Source organism: Phoxinus phoxinus, assembly GCF_949152265.1.
Source record: "Phoxinus phoxinus genome assembly, chromosome: 6".
Taxonomy (NCBI): Eukaryota; Metazoa; Chordata; class Actinopteri; order Cypriniformes; family Leuciscidae; genus Phoxinus; species Phoxinus phoxinus.
In genome coordinates, this window is record NC_136881.1 from 30947850 (window position 1) to 30965627 (window position 17778).

General features: G+C 37.5%; 2 protein-coding genes across 11 annotated transcripts; both read left to right on the forward strand.

Annotated features, from left to right (window-relative positions):
• Nucleotides 1-470: 470 nt before the first annotated feature.
• LOC307000770 (uncharacterized protein) lies at nt 471-9404 on the forward strand. 8 transcript variants are annotated; one of them, XR_013798082.1, is made up of 8 exons: nt 471-668; nt 1045-1391; nt 1830-3963; nt 4311-4388; nt 4476-4565; nt 4670-4774; nt 7297-7468; nt 7546-7879. XR_013798082.1 is itself a non-coding variant. In XM_079616608.1 (8 exons), the coding sequence occupies exons 2-8, from the start codon at nt 1094-1096 to the stop codon at nt 7731-7733; spliced, it is 1500 nt and encodes a 499-aa protein (XP_079472734.1). In that variant the 5' UTR covers nt 498-668; nt 1045-1093; the 3' UTR covers nt 7734-7879. The 8 variants fall into 8 exon arrangements, 4 of the variants coding, with proteins under 4 accessions (XP_079472734.1, XP_079472735.1, XP_079472736.1 ...); XM_079616608.1 differs by having other exon boundaries at nt 498-668; nt 1830-2398; XM_079616609.1 differs by having other exon boundaries at nt 498-668; nt 1069-1391; nt 1830-2398.
• A 94-nt stretch (nt 9405-9498) lies between these two features.
• LOC307000767 (uncharacterized protein) lies at nt 9499-17521 on the forward strand. Of its 3 annotated transcripts, none has more exons than XM_079616604.1 (7): nt 9499-9955; nt 11185-11615; nt 11899-12007; nt 14141-15190; nt 15318-15385; nt 15489-15532; nt 17029-17521. In XM_079616604.1, the coding sequence occupies exons 2-7, from the start codon at nt 11307-11309 to the stop codon at nt 17114-17116; spliced, it is 1668 nt and encodes a 555-aa protein (XP_079472730.1). In that variant the 5' UTR covers nt 9499-9955; nt 11185-11306; the 3' UTR covers nt 17117-17521. The 3 variants fall into 3 exon arrangements, with proteins under 3 accessions (XP_079472730.1, XP_079472728.1, XP_079472729.1); XM_079616602.1 differs by having other exon boundaries at nt 9552-9955; nt 15315-15385; XM_079616603.1 differs by having other exon boundaries at nt 9833-9955; nt 11224-11615; nt 15315-15385.
• The last annotated feature ends 257 nt before the right edge of the window (nt 17522-17778 follow it).

The following is a 17778-nucleotide window of genomic DNA, read 5'->3' on the forward strand; positions in this document are numbered from 1 at the left end:
AGTGTTACCGCATAAATGTTATTTAAAAATATATAGTTTTCATTTCATTAATTTCATTTTAAAACAAATGTTACGCTTATTGTTTTTGGACAGTTTATAATTTGTAATAAATACTGCAATATTCCATAATACAAAATGGTCAATTTTGGTGACTTTAATTACAGTAGACTGATTAAAGAAGAGCCATTTAAATTCCATACAGCAGGTTATTATCTTTGCCACGGTTTCACAGACAAAAGGCCTAGACTAAAATGCAAGTTTGAGCTGCTTTAACTGAAAGTAACTTGCACTGACATTGTTTTGTCTCAAGATGCACATAAGTAATGCGTTTTTCTAAGACATGTTTATAAAAGCTACTTAAATGTCCTAATTGAACTAAGGCCTAATCCTGGCTTAATCCAAGCCCCATCTGTGAAACCGGGCCGTACAATTTTACACAAAAATAAATGTGGTTCCTTCAATCAGTACATGTACACAACATGTAGCATAGGATGAGTGGCATCTTCCAGTCCACTGGATGGCAGTAACAGGAAACCTTCAACATTTTCTGCATCCGCTTAAGACGACTGTCAACTAAACGATCATATTACTGCAGTAATAACGTCTCTGTTCACGTTATTTCGCGGTTTCCTCTGAGAAATCCGCTGTGCGAGGATCGTTTTCATAAGGTATTTACCTCCTGAATCGTGTGACTGTTATTATTTGCCTTTGTCCAGTTAATTTCTTTTACTTTTTACACAAAAGGCCCGAAGAGAGGGTGACTAGCGCGCTTATCTTCTATAGAAAACCAAGTGAATATAATCATATACAAATATACACGCATTTCCAATAACATAGTGTTGGTAGTGTTGACTTAATAATATAATTGTATGCTGTATCGTGCACGTGGCTGCACAAACAACAATAACAAATCGCCCACCTGGTGACAGAAACGGGAGAGGCTTGTAAAAAAAATTTTTTGTTTTGAAACACACGCTAACATGGTTTTTAGCTGGTCATGATTGCAGTTATAACATATTTTTATAAGTCTTTATGCCTTTTCAGGGTTATTATTTTCATTGCATCAAGGTGTTCTCAAGGCGACAGCAGGACGATGTCGGAAACCCTTTTCCTCACATTCCAGTCTCAGCTCTCCGTTGTCATGGAGACCGTCCTCAAATCAGCCATGTTTGAAATAACCAGGCTGGTGGAAGACAGCTTTCTCGAGGAAGTGGGTCATCGTAAACAAGAGGTGGAAGTATTGAAACGAAGGCTGCAGTTGTCTGAGAGTAAACTGAGGGAGAGGGAGAGGGAATGGGAACGGGGGAGGAAGACACGGTGCTCTGACTGCGGCCGAACTGGAGATTCCAGCAGCAGAGATGTGAGCCAGCCGGTAGTAGAGACAGTCCGGGGTGAGTTACAAACAGTGAAGTGATTGGTAACTAACGTTAAAACTATTACACATTCATATGTATACATTTTTAATAAATTAATACAATTTGCAAACTATAACAGTGTGTAGTTAGTACTTTTTTTCCATTTTCACCAGCAGGAGATAATAGGTGATTTTATTAAACAATTTTATATTCGACGTTATCACAGGATGTTTAAAAGAAGATTTTAGTCCTGAGTTAAAACATACTTTCTTTACCTGTAGAATGACAGTTTTGCAAAATGTCTTGCAAATAGACTAAATAACACAGTATTCTTTAAATGATTGTTGTCCACCATTAATTGATTTCATTGCATTGAACGTACTGTTAATAACATCAGACGTCAATATACGTTCTTCATATCATTAAATACTTGTTGTGCTGTTCCTTAATTTTGTATCTGTTCTTCTGATGCAGGAGCAAACGCCATTTGTTTAGGCCTAAGCCTGAGAGATCAGTCTACCAATCATCCTCCATTGACAGAAGAAATGTGGAGTACAAGACAACGCCTGGAGTCTAACAAACAAACAACAACAAACTCGCACTCTAAAGAGAAGAACGATGTACACAGGCATAGTGCAAAAGAGATCATCACACCTAACTGCAGTGCACCAATTCCTCAGGATTTTCTGCAGAGGCTTCTGGGAAATTCAGCAATCCAGAGCGAGTCCACTAGTGTCTTCAAAGCCAAAGGGAATGATTTAGACCAATCCGAAAAGGACTTTACTCTTGATAAGGAAATGGACTCAAACCACTCAAGAGTGATACAAAGCCCTTCGGCTCAGGATGAGCACGAGGATTTGCCATCGTCTTCACCAAACGATAGAGTAAAATCAGAGACAGAGCTGGATCTTCTACCTGTGAAGGAAGAGGAAGAGATGGTTCCAGTGTGGGACAGCGTCAACAGAGATGACGGTTGCCATGCAGAAATGTCTGATCCGAGTCAGGGAGAGCTCAGAGGATCTTGTGATCAGGAGGAGATACAGGTAGAAAGCTTTCCAGGTCTAAACTCTCTCGACATCCCAGACGGCACCTCATTTTTCACACCTTATTCAGTGAACACATTGGCACATCAAGGTATTAGGGCACAATATGATCATTTATGCACGACAGAGCTGATGCTATCTAGCGTACCAGAGAGGTCAAATTCATTTGTCAAACCAGAAAATGAACAAAGTTATCCTGGTTCAGAAAGTTCCATCCGCTATTCTCACAATGATGTTTGTCCAGGCGAGAAAACAGTCAGTCACGCGCAATACCCAAAGTGTTTCTCCCAGGACAAACATGGGACGCCGGAACAGATCCATGACGGAAGTCCCCACCATTGCCTCCAATGTGGGAAAATGTTTGCGAGAGCATGTGACCTCAAGGCTCATGCGCAGATCCACAAGGGCAAGAAACCTCTGAGCTGTTCGCTGTGTGAGCAGACGTTTGCGTACAACTTCGAGCTCAAGGTTCACCAGCGAAACCACTCCGGAGAGCGACCTCACGTCTGTCCGCACTGCGGCAAGGCCTTCGCTCGGATGAGCAACTTCAGGCAGCATCAGAACATCCACACGCGGGAGAAGCTCTTCAGCTGCACTCAATGCGGGATGCGATTCAATCGAGCCACCAACCTGCGAGTTCATATCAGACGACACAGCCACGCTGGGAAGTCGTGCAATTGCCCTTATTGTGGAAAGAGCTATCTGAATCCCAGGCAGATGAAGACTCATTTATTGAAAGCCCATGGGAGAGGAGGGAAATAAATGTATCTAATTTCAACTCGTTTTTTGATCAATTCATGTTTACACACTATAAATGGTCTGCACTGTTAGAACTCAAGAAGACCTCAAAGGACCCGCCGTCCCATCATTGCCACCTTAAAGACAACTGAACAGGACCTGGACAAATTGTTATGCATGGAATCATTTTGAAACTATATCTTTGCATTACAGAAAGACAAGGAAACTTAGGTTTCCTTATAGATCTAATACATGCATATAGAAATTTGAAATGACAGATTTACTCCCAGAGGAATTGTGCTGTTGTGCGATCAATGTGTAATAGCTGGTATAGAATATGTATTTGATGTTTTTATGTATTCCCTCCAACAACAGTAAAGACGCAGTATGATGCAGTATATCCTCTCTCCTGAGAATGTTTGTAGATCTTTTTAACCTAAGAATTGATAATTTCACTAAAAAGATACCCACGGCCTTCACTTAAATTGTGTTATGTCCCCGTCGTGTCAACTTTCATGGCATTTTGTTGGAAAAAGTAAATGAACCATCAGATGTAGCGACTATCTCACCTCAGCAAGTCGGTTAGTCCAAAAATGCTCCATTTCCTTTACTTTAGTCTTCCATTCAGACTTCAAGTCTTCTTTTCAGTGTTTTCTATTTTGTATTGATTTGCTGTGGATTTGATGAACACTGATGTTGGACAATGCAAGACTTCCTCTTCCTTAGCCATTCCCACAAGAGTTCTGTGATCTCCTGCAGCATTGTGTCTTGATGCCTGCCTCTCCTGGAGTGATTGTAATCGGACAACCATTAACCCCTACATGCAGGTCATTATCTGATGGATTTGTGTACTTTTTCCCAACAAAATCAGTAAATTATTCTAGCAAGACGTATTTAATATTTAATTTGTTATTTGATACTTTTTATTGTTCCTTCTGACTTTGTAAACTAATGCAAGACTGCAGATAGTTCAGACTTTCAGCACTCCATATGAAATATAATTTCACATTAAATTTGTGTTGCAGACTTCACTTCATGTCTGTTATGATAAATAAGCACACTACAAACAGAACATAAACAGAATGAACTATTAACTATATTTATGAGCAGAATGTTGTATAGAAATGCTATATCCAAGCTGTGGTTTGCTAATTTGTTGTTGTGTATGTTTTAGATTGACCGAAGGTTTGCAGAACACCCTTCCACAGAACAAGGAAATTCACACCCCGTAAACAGGCAAAGAACATTCAGCGTAAGACATTATACAGAATGAATTTGAAATAATTTTTAGGCTTTTGAATGCTCATCAATTAACCAAGTTTATTTGTTTCTTCAACAGATTGTGGCCAGGGAGATCCTGACTCACTTTCAGGTGTGGCAGAAGGCTTGCTATAGCAGGAACATTGATTGGGGCCCGATTACAGCGAAGGTTCAGTTCTCTTCATTTGTTTGATTTCGATTAATAAAATGTATGCAGAAAAGAGCATGTTTTCAGAGAGTGGTTTTACATCTTTGTTGTTTGCACTTGAACAGATCATATCTGCACTGCCGCAGTTGTATGGCCGGGAGGCAGAGGTGATCGTACGATGTACTAAGATGCTACACAACCGCAGGGATTACCTTCGAAGGAGAGCAAAGGTTAGACAGAGTTCATTGGTTTAAAGATTTAATCTCATAATTTCATAACGTTATTGCTTGTATGATGATGAATCATACATATTAAGTCATCATGTATATGGCACATAACTGTGTGAATGAAGCCAATTTTCCATAGGGCTTCGCAATTTGATCTGCTGTATGGTAAACAAATAACATTACATTGCTTATCATGGATGAAAGCAAATTATTTTAACATTTGTCAACTAAAAAGAAAATAGCAAAAGACAATTTTTTTTTTTTACAATTTACATTATATGTTAAACATAACACATTTAGATAAGTAAAATAAGTGCACCGATTACAAATTTCTAGGCCGATTCCGATTTTTCATTGAGTTTGACCTGCCGATACCGATTTCATTTTTTCTAACCACTTTACAGCGCACACACAAATATTTATTTTCTATATATATATTTTTTATAAAACAACATATACTTTAATCCCAACCTGAATAATAAAAACAAGTTTAAAAGGGTACATTTTCTATAAATATTTTTGAGTCTTCATTTTCTTTTCTGACATAGCCTACACCAGTTCTTGTTAAAACACACTAGACATACACATTTTGGGAACTTTTTGTGTGAAATCATATTTATTTTGTCAATCAAAACTGTGCTTTCACTTTAATTGAGCGTGAGCAGCCCAGCATAAATAGACTTGGCGCCGAAACCCGTGCTTCACTGCTGCTCACGCAATGCTCCTGCTTGACGCTCACGCGCTGCTCCTGCTCCCGGTGTGAATGCACTCATTGATTAACATGCACGCCGAAAAAAATACGCGCTGCTCACGCTTGCGGTGTGAAAAGGCCGTAATTCACAAGGTTTTACATGTTCCGTGTGCACGTGTGATGATGCTGATGTTGCGTGATGTTAATCATGCAGCGCCTGAGTGCATTTGACCGGCATAAAATCGGCATATATAAAACTGACCGGCCAGTCGCCGGTCATGTCCGATCACATGAAAATCGGCCAATTCCGGTCACCAGCCGATCAATCGGTGCATCTCTAAAAATAATATGAATAATTATTTTAAATAAATGTATTTGCATAGGTGTTCTGAAAATCCACTAGCGCAGGATGATCTACATAAACAATATTTTAAGTTGTTTATGCTTGTCTGCGGCTGACAGTGCAAAATGTAATTTAATAGATTGAATGGACAATATATATTGAAAAACAAAAACAAATTGTGCCACAAATTGTCAATTCACAATGTTAAATGCGAAGGCTGTAAAAAAACTAATTAGCTGTAAAAACGCTAATAATATTATTTTTTTTGAATTTACTGAATATATTATGTTCACAATTTTTTTATAATATATATTATTATAAGACAGAAAAGTTTCACAGGAACAAGCACATTCACTCCTCTGATCTTGTTAACACTTTCACAAATCCAAGTTTTTTAAATCTAAGAGGCATTCTACATATACACACTACAGCTTCAGTTAAAGGTGCTGTGTATACAGTATATATATATATATATATTTAAAAAAATTACCTTTTTTTTTTTTTTTACTGTACTAAAGCATAAGAATACCATTTATATGTTTGAAGATATTTAGGAAACATGTTAAGTTAACATACTTGTTTCCCCGAAAAACATAGCTACAGCCAATTATTCTACTTTAAGAGTGTCGGACTGTCTGTTTTTGTTATTGTTTGTGTGATTCCGCCCGCTGCCATTTTACCCAATAGTATTTTTACACCACGGGTTGCCAGTTGGCGGACAACAAAGCAGCCTTTGACGCAAGCATACGAACTGGGTCAGAGATCGCAGATTCTACATGATATAAAAAGTATTGCCATCCATTGCACTTGCTCCTGTTGCGTGTCTTCAAACTGGCAACCCGTGTGAGCGTAGAGCCTGAGGAGGAGGGTGCGGGGCAAATAACTCAGAATTTGGACTGCAGTACCCATTTCAACCACTATCTGTCAATATTACTTACTACACCTTTAAATATAGTCAACATAATTATCACTGCCTGACTGTTAGAGAGGGTTTTCAGTCTCTGCAGACTGTAGCAAAATGACGTAGTTCATATAATCCACTACATAGTGAATTTGGTTGACATAGTCAAGTTTTTTAAGCATGCGCCATAGAGGATTTCGATGATGCACTGGATGTCTTTAATGTGCACATTTGTCACTATACTCCATGACAAGGATGGACTCAACACCAAGAAGTGAGACCGTAAGTGAATTGAGCATAATTTATGTTGTCATTATATTGTCAATTTATTTTGATGACACTTGCATTTTACATTAGCCCTTTTGAAACGGACTCATTATTTTCCTAAAATCACGCTGGGTTCCCCGTGACCCTTATACTGCGCATGTAAGAATAAGAATTGATTTTAATAGGTTGTCAAGGGCAGCTTTATAGTGACAAAGTCAAGTGTCAAGCTCAAGCTGTAATCGTGATTATAACAAATTGTTAATATTCACTATTTTTTTTTGAATGAAGTTAACCATTATTTCATTGTAAATATCCATTTCTAGATGCATATTACCATCCTTAAAAAAGGAGAAATGCCCTGCATCTCTAAGTGCACTCGGTGTTGTGACGAGTATCACTGCCCCTTTTGTGAGACCTGGGTCTACAAGCCAAGAGGGTTAGGGAGCGTTGTTAACCACGTCCAGAATCATCTGAAGTTGGCTGTCCAAATTCATGGTGTGTATAGTGCTTCCACATCCATTCAAATGATTTTGTCAAGGCATATCAATTCACACTTGTTTTACTTTTTTCAGATTTCAGTATCATCAGGTGTAACTTAAAGTGCAGGGAAAATTCCCATTTTCATTGCTGCTACTGCTCTGCCACCGTTCTGCGGAAAGCACAATTACAGATTCATCTCTCAAACTGCATCCAGAAGTTAAATGCTGAGGAGGAATTTGAAGAAAACTGCTCACTTGATGGAAGTCCTAAACATGAGTAGTTTTTTGTTATTATTGTATTCTCTTTTATTTCAGTTTTTTGTCACTAGTTCTTAGATTTTCACAACATATTGGTTTCCTGTTGGTTACAGGTTATTCGGAATTGTAGTATTTGATGGATGAAGCTCTATGGAAATAAACTTTTATTAAAAAAGTATCTGCTTGTTCTTTCAGAACTGAACTGCTGTGTAAGATCTGAAACATCTATATTTACTACACTCATTTTTCATTTCACCACTAGTGAGACAAAATAACGATTATAAAGCTTAGCTTTTGACATGGTTATATCCATGGATTTCTTCAATAACCTGACCCACAATTTTTCCCGTCCATGTAAGTAATACAATGTCTTGACGAGCATGGTCTTGTGGAGATAAAATTATAAACATTGCATATTAAACATTTTATATAAACACCAAACACATGAAAGTTCTGACAAACTTTCAGTACTCAAAAACATCTGGTTGAACAGCTTGACTTATAACATTACTTGACTGGTTGCTTATGTAACGGCTTTATAAACTGTTAAAAATACAAAATATTAAAATGTGTGCACATGCATATTACAAGCGTTGCCAAAATTAATGGTGTAGTGGGTTATATTTACAAGTAACTATACGTCATCATGCTACAGACTGCAGCAAGAAGAGTTTCTGAGTTAACAGGGTCAGTTCAATAGTTTGGGATCGGTACGATTTTTATTTGTATTATTTTAAAGGAATTAAGGAATACTTTTATTCAGCTTGGATCCATTTAATTGATCAGGAAAGACATTACCATTAAATATTTATATATTGAATACGTGCTGTTTTTTTTTAGCTTTCTATTCATCAAAGAATCTTAAAAAAAAGTTTTTGCAAAAAATTAAGTAGCAAAATGTTTTCAAACCTTGATAATAATAATAATAATCCTTCAATCCCACCCACCACCCATCATGTGTTTTATGATGATTTCTGAATGATCGTGTGCCACTGAAGACTGGAGTAATGGCTGCTGAAAATTCAGCTTTGTCATCAAAGGCATACATGACATTTTATGAAAATAGAAAAAAAGCCATTTTAAATTGTACTAATATTTCACGTTATTAGTGTTTTTACTGCAAAATGCAGCCTTGGTGAAAACATAAAAATTGCTTTCAACGTTACTTTCAAAAACATTAAAAAAAATCGTACCAACCCCAAACTTTTGAACATTAGTGTACATTCAATAAAGACAGTATATTTGTTGCTAAGAGCTGCATCAGCTCTTTTATCATTAGTCATTTAAATAGGCAAATGGTGCTTACACTCTTCAAGTCAACAGGGCCATTTGGGTCTTTTAACACCCACTGTGAAATGCGGCCTGACTTGCTCTTATTCTTGCATATGTTAATGAAGCATACGACTGAAAATCTGCTAGAGTAAAACTACTTTTGTCTGTTGACCAAACAGACTCTTCACACATTACTGTAAAGCAGACAGCATTTCCTGTTTTATAATCACAGCTGTTTATGTTACATTTGAAAATAAAATGATGTGAAACAGAATTTTAATATGTTCTCTTTTTTTTTTTTTTTTTTACTGCAGGAAACTGCTGTGGAAAGAAATCTTTCACCTATGGGTCAGAGATATCTTGTACAACTTCAAAGAGGTGATGTTCAAAATGTACAATTTTGAATAAAATATAGTTATGTGTGACGTGTTGTTTTTGTGTGCAGTTTGATGTTTTCTTTAACAAAGGGATACAGTCAAGACAGATTTTTTAACATTGAGACTCTTGTGTGGGAAAGGACTGCACATGACACGAGACAGGATTGAAGATCAATGATTGAGGATAATTTTTTTTTTTTTAAGTAGATGGGGTGAATAAAAAAATTATTTGGTCATGATCATTCCGTTCAATCTCAAAGTTCACTGATAAACATGAAACACTCAGTGAAACATGAGACTCTCGACTCAACAATAATTGCATAGAATAAGTTTACCTATTTTCCTACTTACAAAATGGGTTGCTTTATTGATTCTATTTTTGTCTACATTAATAATAAAAAGGTTTCTTTCGACACATATAAAGGTAAAACAATAATACATGTAAAAATGAATAGTTTGTCCGGGATTTTGTGGAATCAGCTCCCACCGATGTTTGTTTCCTGTCGGCCCGTTATGCGGTTACGCTTTACATTCCACGCAGCGACAGTGGGAGTCAGAGCGTCTGTTTCGGGCAAAATCTTGGATTTTTATCGAAGGTAAGTTGCTCTCATATTGAGCATTGAGAATATACATGTTTTACTTGTGGGTTTCGTTCCCAAAATTTGCATGATTATATGATTCCCGCTTCATACGATTGACGAGGTGAGGAGAACATGCAGCTTTTCTTGTAACGGTGAAAGTTATTATTGATAAGAGCGTCACCACTTTATCTTTGTTAGCTTACAGAGAGCGTGAAATATTTGACCCGAACACATCTTTTTCAGTGGTAACTTTTTGAGAGTAATCAGTTTTTCTCGCGATTAGCTTACTTGCTTGCTTTAGCAGACCTGTCCCTTTAAACGCGAGAAATGCCCCGGTCCCCCACCCCCACCTGCATTACAGGTCATATCCAGCTGAAGAAAAAAACATCAAATCCATACATAGGCAGTCTGCAATAAAAAGAGAATAAAAAATGCTACAGAATTACTGAGATATACAAAACGTGCAACTTTACCTGCAATTAGTTTTTTGAAATTATTATTATTTTTTCCCTGTAGTGTAGATCGTGTTAGTAAGTTTCCACAATTCAAATTAGATAAACAAAATGCTCACTGTAAAATCTTAAGGTGTTCACAAAATACATGATACAAGAAACTATACAAGTAATTTATTTATTGACATAAATGCTAGATATGTCAATATTATGTTTAATGTTTTTCTATCTGGCAATAATAATGTGAGTAAATGAAAGAAACAGAAGCATCTAAACACGATACAAAAACTTTATTTTGTCGCTAAATCTGCTAAACATTTTTAACTATGTGATTTATGTTCACAGTTAGATATAGTTTTTAAAGAAGAAATCAAATTCAATCATCATTTACTAACCCTCATGTCATTCCAAACCTGTAGGGCTTGCTTTCTTCTGCTTAACACAAAATAAGATATTTTGAAGAATGTTGGGTAACTAAAAAGTCTTGTGTGGACTATCCCTTTAACATTAAGTTTACCTCAAAACACTACTAATAATGGGGATATTTTGAATAATAGGTGGAATTTATTATGGTGTAATGAAAGCTTTGAATTCATACAGACTTTGACATACAAAATGGCATATTGTGCAACATTTTGTTTGTTTGCTGCTTCTAAGATTGTCACAATGAAGCCAGCCAGATAATATGATAATGAAATAACACTAAAATCAGCAGAGGTCACACAGGAACATTTAGTATCTGTTACTGGCATAAACAACTTATACATATTTATTGTACTCCTCTGTTGAAAGGTAACCTGAACAGCTGCTTCTCAACTTTACTCTGTATAGTTGCACAATAGAAGGGTTTTGGGAAGCTGGCAGTAAGTCTGCCCTCTCTGTGTAAGAAATCCACCACCAGCCAGCCACACACAATGGAAGTGGAAGATCCCTTATCAGCCAAGTTCAGGACTCTGATTGAAGGACTCATGGTGACGACAACCTCCGAGATAGTCAAAATATTTAGCAAAGTGCTGCTGGAGACCAGAGTGGAGATCACCCGGAGCTGGAGGGAGATCGACTTGTTGAAGCAGCATTTGGAGGAATGTGAGCAGCAAAAGACTGAGGCCATCTTCAGGGTTCAGAGGGGGGACTTCAAACGAGAAGATGACGAGATGGAAGTGTCATGTGATAATTCTCTGCTTGGCGTACAGAGCTCAAACGCTCTCAGGCCAGGGGATGTGGTGAGTGGGCATGTGTTGTGCTGTCAGTGTTTCCACTTGTTTGTAGTGCAGTATACATCTGCATTGAGTATTGATTCAAGCAGTGTTTCCAAAAAGCAAAGAAGGATTTAATTGTTTTGGCTAAAATCTGTCCAATTTTGGTTAAATCAATGTTTCTTGTTGGTCATTATCACCAATTTGTCATTTTACTGACACCTCACTGACATTTTATTTATTTAATTTGTAGATTATTCTGTTGAATCATTTATGCTCTGTTGATAATAAAAATCACATATTTTTTCAGTTACAGGGACCTGAAGAAAGAGCAGATAATGTCTCAGTTGGGAAGAGAGGTGTCAGTCTGGGGAATGCTAAAGCCAGTGGACTAAAGACAGCACGGTCAATCAAACCAGGTACTCATTTTTAAGTGAATGAACCTGAACTTTTTGCAGCAATAAACAAATTATAGGAATGTTTTTTTAACTTCCACTACAAAATACAAATGAAGGGTGGAAATAGTGTTTTGTACTTTTTTTCTCAAGGTTGTTCTTAAAAATATCACTTGTCACTAATGGCGCTTTTCCATTACCAGTACCAGCTAGACTCGGCTCGGCTCGCTTTTCGCTCCGTTTTCCATTGCAGATAGTACCTCCACAATAGTACCTGGTCGTCATAGCGACGCGACACACACCCGCTACCCACACACACAGGACAATGGAGGAAATTGAGTGTATGCTGATTTACATCATATTAGTAATGGGTATATCACGCAATCTCTGGCAAAACTATTTAAAAATGTTGGGGTTATTCAGGATACTCCGTCTGGCGCGTGCAACGATGACGCAGTGAATAGTGACGATTCTCTCTGACCAATCAGCAGTCTGCCGTGTTTCACGTCACATTTTAGTATCGCCTCAGCTCGCTTAGAACCTCGCCGAAGGTGATACGAAAAAAAGTACCTGGAAGCAGGTACCGGTACAACTTTTACACAGTGGAAAACCAAACAAAGGCGAGTCGAGCCGAGGCGAGCTGGTACTGTGTAGTGGAAAAGTGCCATAAGATAAGTTAAAATGAAAACATTTTGTGGTGAACTTAATAGATAATAGAAAAATAATAGATTCTCATTTTTATTAACCGCTAGTCTATGCTGTTTTCAGTTTATGAGTGATTAGATCTTTGTAGCGTCTCTCATCCAACAAAGAGAGAATCCCTGTTTCCACCCGGTATTAAGATTTGTTTTCGGTGTCTGATTATAAGTGGTCAGCCAAGACGCATTACCGTTTACACCTGGTGCTAACATGCGTCTCAAATGTGTCTCCTGTGACCACTTGCGTTCTGATTTCGTCAAGACCCTCCCCTTTTATTTCGTGACACTCTTGTCTACATCACTTTTGGCGCAAAAATAGCCTACTATTGAATGAACGAAGCCGATTTTTGTGGTTTAATCGGTTTATGCGAACGAATAATATAATATAATGAATATATAATTTTTTTTATGGAGTGATGCGCGCTACCTCCCGGAAATGAGTGCAGGGTGAGATGTCTGCGTATTGTTATATTTACTTTAGAAAAGCCAATTCAATAGCCATAAGCTCATTAGTCAGCTAGAAAATTAACTCTAGAGAGGAGCATTTTGCTAAATATATGAATATTAATATATTTATATATATATATATATATATTTTTACTGTTCTTCAAAACAAGTCATGAAAACAAGTTTTTATGATGTTTATATTTCCAAAAACGAATTAGATTAGAAACATAATCATGTAATTATAACGTTATTACTATAAAACTTCCTTGTGTGTAATTTTTTATTGTGTACAAATCAGTTAATTTTAACCTTAAATATTATAGTAATGTACCAACTCCCTGTATAGCTTACAGCATTGGTTGAGTTTTTTTTCCTTGAATCACTTTGCCATGTACTGTACTGTACCTGATATGAATAGATATCGGATGTAATCAAAATTGAGATAGAACTGCAAACTATTGAATCAAAATCCAATCGTGAAATTTGTGTCAAATACCCAGCCCTAATTTTAAAGCATTTTTTCAATTCAGTTTTGATTAACATAATCTTGGGTATAAACCAGTGTTGGTGTTGTTAACTAAAACTAATACAATATATATATATATGTATTGTTAATTTAAATAAAGTAAAATATAGATAATATATATATATATATATAATATATATATATATATATATATTAAATACTTAATGTTGCCTTGGCATTGGCAACTAATTGCACAAAGCACTAAAAGTACTAAAACTGAAATAAAAATAAATTAAAGCTAAATAGAAATATATAAACAAAACTGATAAGAACAACAAAATCACGTAACAAAATTACTAAAACTAAAATTTAAATCAGAACTGAAAATATAAAAAAATATACTTAAAAATATTAAATACTATAATTGTATATAAATAATACAAAATTAACACCATTATACAATGCATGTTTTGCATCTTGTTATCATAAATAATGTGCTCTCGTTGAATTTTAGCAATCTTATTTTTTGCTTTTTTGTTGTTGTAGGCCATAAGGTTCAGAAAAGCTGTGCAACTGCTGAAAAGTGTCAAGAGACGAAATGCAAACAGCTTGTGGTAAAACCGAAAATAGTTTGTCCCACCAAGGTGTCACAAGTGAAGGGGCAGAAAGCATCATCAAGCAAGACAACATCACAGCCCACATCTGAAAAATTCAAAATAAGAAAAATAATCAAAAAACAGAATCACGCAAATGAAATTAGTGTTGCTCGTGGTCTTCGAGACCGACAGCACCTCAGCATGCAGAGACAATGTCTGTGTTGTTCATCGGATGAGTGCGATAACCCCTCTAGAGCCCAGCACCAGGTCCCTAGTGTGTATATCTGTCGTAAATGTGAGAGAAGATTTAAAACGGACCTCCTGTTCAAGAGTCACAAGTGCTCAATGCCTCAGAATTGCAACAGGTGTGGGCAGATGTTCACTACCCTTCAGGGGCTGACCACACACAGTCAGGAAGTACAACCTCAGTTCAGCTGCAGTCAGTGTGAGGAAATGTTTGCCACTCAATGTGCTTGGACCGTGCACAAGAGGATCCACACCAAACCTGTTGTTCCCAATGAAATCAAGGCTAAGAGGTTCGAGATTCGTCTCGAAAGAATCTCAGACTCCCAGCTGGAGGCTGCTTTGTCCTCAAATAGCTCTCCCTTGCGAAATAACTCTTCAAAACAGAATCTTTTGAGTGAACCGAATCCGGCTTCTGCAGGCACAACACCTGGATCTGCATGCAAACGCGGTGCAGAATCCACGACGGTGAACGTACCTGAGACCAGCACGTCACAACCATCACCCCAAAGTGTAGCAGAAAACCCAGATTTAAGACCAGGGAACATGTCGGATTCAGGTGTTGGACAGTCAAGTGTCAGGAAAGTATATGCCGTCATGTCATCTGCCTCTTGCCAAATTCAGATTAGTGAAGATGCAAATGAATTGGAGTCAGCAACTGCACACGAAACTGAAAAGGTAACAGATGAAGGAAAAAATCCCAGTGCAAGTGATGAGTCCGGACTCTGTACTCCGCCGAGAAAGCGGAAAATGGCAGGTAATATTACAAAAATAGAACATGTTGATTGAATGACATTCAAAACTTGACTGGATTCACTGTTTTATTAGTGTTCTCGTGCAGATTTATTTGTTAAATTCTCATTGCTGATATGTTTTTTCAGTAGATTGTTCTCATGACGCATACAATGGCGTGTTTCCTGTTGAAAATATTCTGAGATGGAGAAACAATAAGGTAGGAATAAAGTGCTTTTATGCATCATCCCAAAAGCCCTTTAATCATTTTGTGAAGAAAAATGTCATCATGCTTTAATCTGGCATCCATTTCGTTTTTAAAGGGAAGAAATGAAGTTCGGGTCAAGTGGATGCCTTGCACATTGTGGTAAGTCTTCCTCATCTGATATCACACCACCAAAGCGAACCACCAGTAGCATTCAGCTTAGCCTAGTTCTGTTCATAAAAGTGCAAGGGTGCTTTCACACCTGCCTTGTTTAGTTCGGTTGAATCGCACTAGAGTTCGTTGTCCCCCCTGGTGCGGTTCGTTTGGGCAGGTGTGAATGCAGCAATCGCACTCGGGTGCCCACCAAAAGCGGACCAGACGAGCGTCGAGGTGGTCTAGGTACGCTTTCAAACGAACTCTGGAGCGGTTCATTTGTTGTGAGAACGTGATCCGACCTCGAACAGACCCAACTGCCAAAGAACTGCACATTTTTGGGCTAAACCAGCTGCCGTAGTCAGCTGCGCTGTGCATCATGGGATGAGGACTAATGTTTGTAGACAGTTTGCACTTTTAGCATGGCAGCTCGCGGACAAACTTGGAGTTGTGAGGAGGTGCGGAGCCTCATAGAAATTTGGTCTGATGACCATATTAGTTTCCAACTTTCAAAAACTCACAAGAACAGCGAAATCTTCGCTTTGTTTAGCAATCAGCTCAGGGAAAGGGGCTTTCACAGATTCTGTTGGAATTTTCCCGCACGTTAATTCTGACCAATTGAAGTGCAGTTATGGAAATGCGTTCAAGACGCATCTGGGCAACGAGTGATGTGGATGTTGTCACGTGACTGCATTTTGGTTCATTTCATCCACTGATTCGGACCAGAGCAATCAGTGTGGTGTGAAAAGGAACCAAAACGCCTGGAAAATGCTACAAAGTATAATTTTTCGCCCTTTCAGACCAAATGAACCGAACTACAGATGTGAAAGCACCCTAAGTCAGTGGTTTGTCACTGGAGTAGATAATGATATATAGGTGTAACGTCCTAACAATGAGGTTTCATTAGTAAACTTTAGTTAACTACATTAGTGAAAGTGACGTGATGTGTAGCCAAGTATGGTGCTCTGCATTTCTCCCATCTAAGTACACAGTGAGTAGGCAATACACACCATGAAAACACACCCGGAGCACCCGGCAGCCATTTTAGTTGCGGTGCCAGGGAGTGATTGGGGGTTAGGTGCCTTGCTCAAGGGCATCTCAGTTTCAGGCTCATTATGCCACAACTGCCCCAAAGTTAACACAACATGGGCATAACATTAGATAACACGGACTAAGAATAAACAATACTTATATAACTTTTATTAATCTTAGGGAATGTTAACTGCAACATTTACTAATACATTATTCAAATCTTAAGTTGTGTTTATTGACATTAGTTAATGTACTGTGAACTAACATTAACAATTAATAAGGCCTTAAAGACAAACTCATTTACTTTCCCATTATAATGTCCCCTTTAATTTAGACACTTTGGTGTGGTGGCAGCTCCCAAAGCTAAACTCAGTTAATTATTTTTAAATAAATGTGGATTGCAGACAGGTTTAAACCTTCATTTCTTTTTCTTTTAAATCCCTGAAATTTAATTTTCTATTTACTTTTCTCAGTGGGGCAAAGTTTCAGAACACGTGGGAACCAGCTGAAAGCTTTCCAGGCTATTTGGATGACAAGAATGAAGAGCCAAATAAAGACTAGAAGGATCAGAAATGATGTATATTGTTCAGTATGCTTTTATGAAGTTCTCCGTTTACACTAAGCATGTGTGCTTTACAATGCAGTTAATTTAATGAATGTTTGCTCTCCATGCCATGTTTTTTTCCTGCAATATACTATGGTTGTGACCAGTTCCACACAGTTACCCTAGTTAGATGAGTAGTGAAGTTAAATCGGTAACATTACACTTAATACGTGGTCTTAAGTGCCTGAGATCAAAATCTTTGCTTTATAGCTGTATAATAATTTAGTATGACTTCCGTGGTTAAGATTGGTTCCTTTTGTTTGGTGTTGCGCAGTGTTTTAGATGTTTGTGGTGAGCCTTATATTGATGGATTCTTTTTATACCCAGCAGTCGGATTTTAAAATGCTATTAATTGACTAAAAGTTGTGGATTGTGTTTTTAACACTAAATATCAGTTTATTAGGCCTATCCAGTTCATGAGGAATGCCTCTACCTGCTTTGGACTTCTTGATATACTGAAGAATTATAATGTGGCCATTCGTTTGGTTTTTGCAACAGTTGTTGCAGACTGGCAAAATAAAGTGGTAGATGTATTGAAACACCCACTAAATTGAATAAACCATTTTTAAACCTGCATGGCTCTGTAACTTCACCCATCCATGACATGCCACTATTTCTG

Coding starts and splice junctions, on each gene's coding strand:
- LOC307000767 (XM_079616602.1), top strand. CDS start 11,307: ATGGAAGTGGAAGATCCCTTATCAGCCAAGTTCAGGACTCTGATTGAA. Junction 11,616..11,898: donor CTCTCAGGCCAGGGGATGTG/GTGAGTGGGCAT, acceptor ATATTTTTTCAG/TTACAGGGACCTGAAGAAAG. Junction 15,191..15,314: donor GAGAAAGCGGAAAATGGCAG/GTAATATTACAA, acceptor ATGTTTTTTCAG/TAGATTGTTCTCATGACGCA.
- LOC307000770 (XM_079616608.1), top strand. CDS start 1,094: ATGTCGGAAACCCTTTTCCTCACATTCCAGTCTCAGCTCTCCGTTGTC. Junction 1,392..1,829: donor GGTAGTAGAGACAGTCCGGG/GTGAGTTACAAA, acceptor CTTCTGATGCAG/GAGCAAACGCCATTTGTTTA. Junction 2,399..4,310: donor GTGATCAGGAGGAGATACAG/GTAGAAAGCTTT, acceptor TGTATGTTTTAG/ATTGACCGAAGGTTTGCAGA.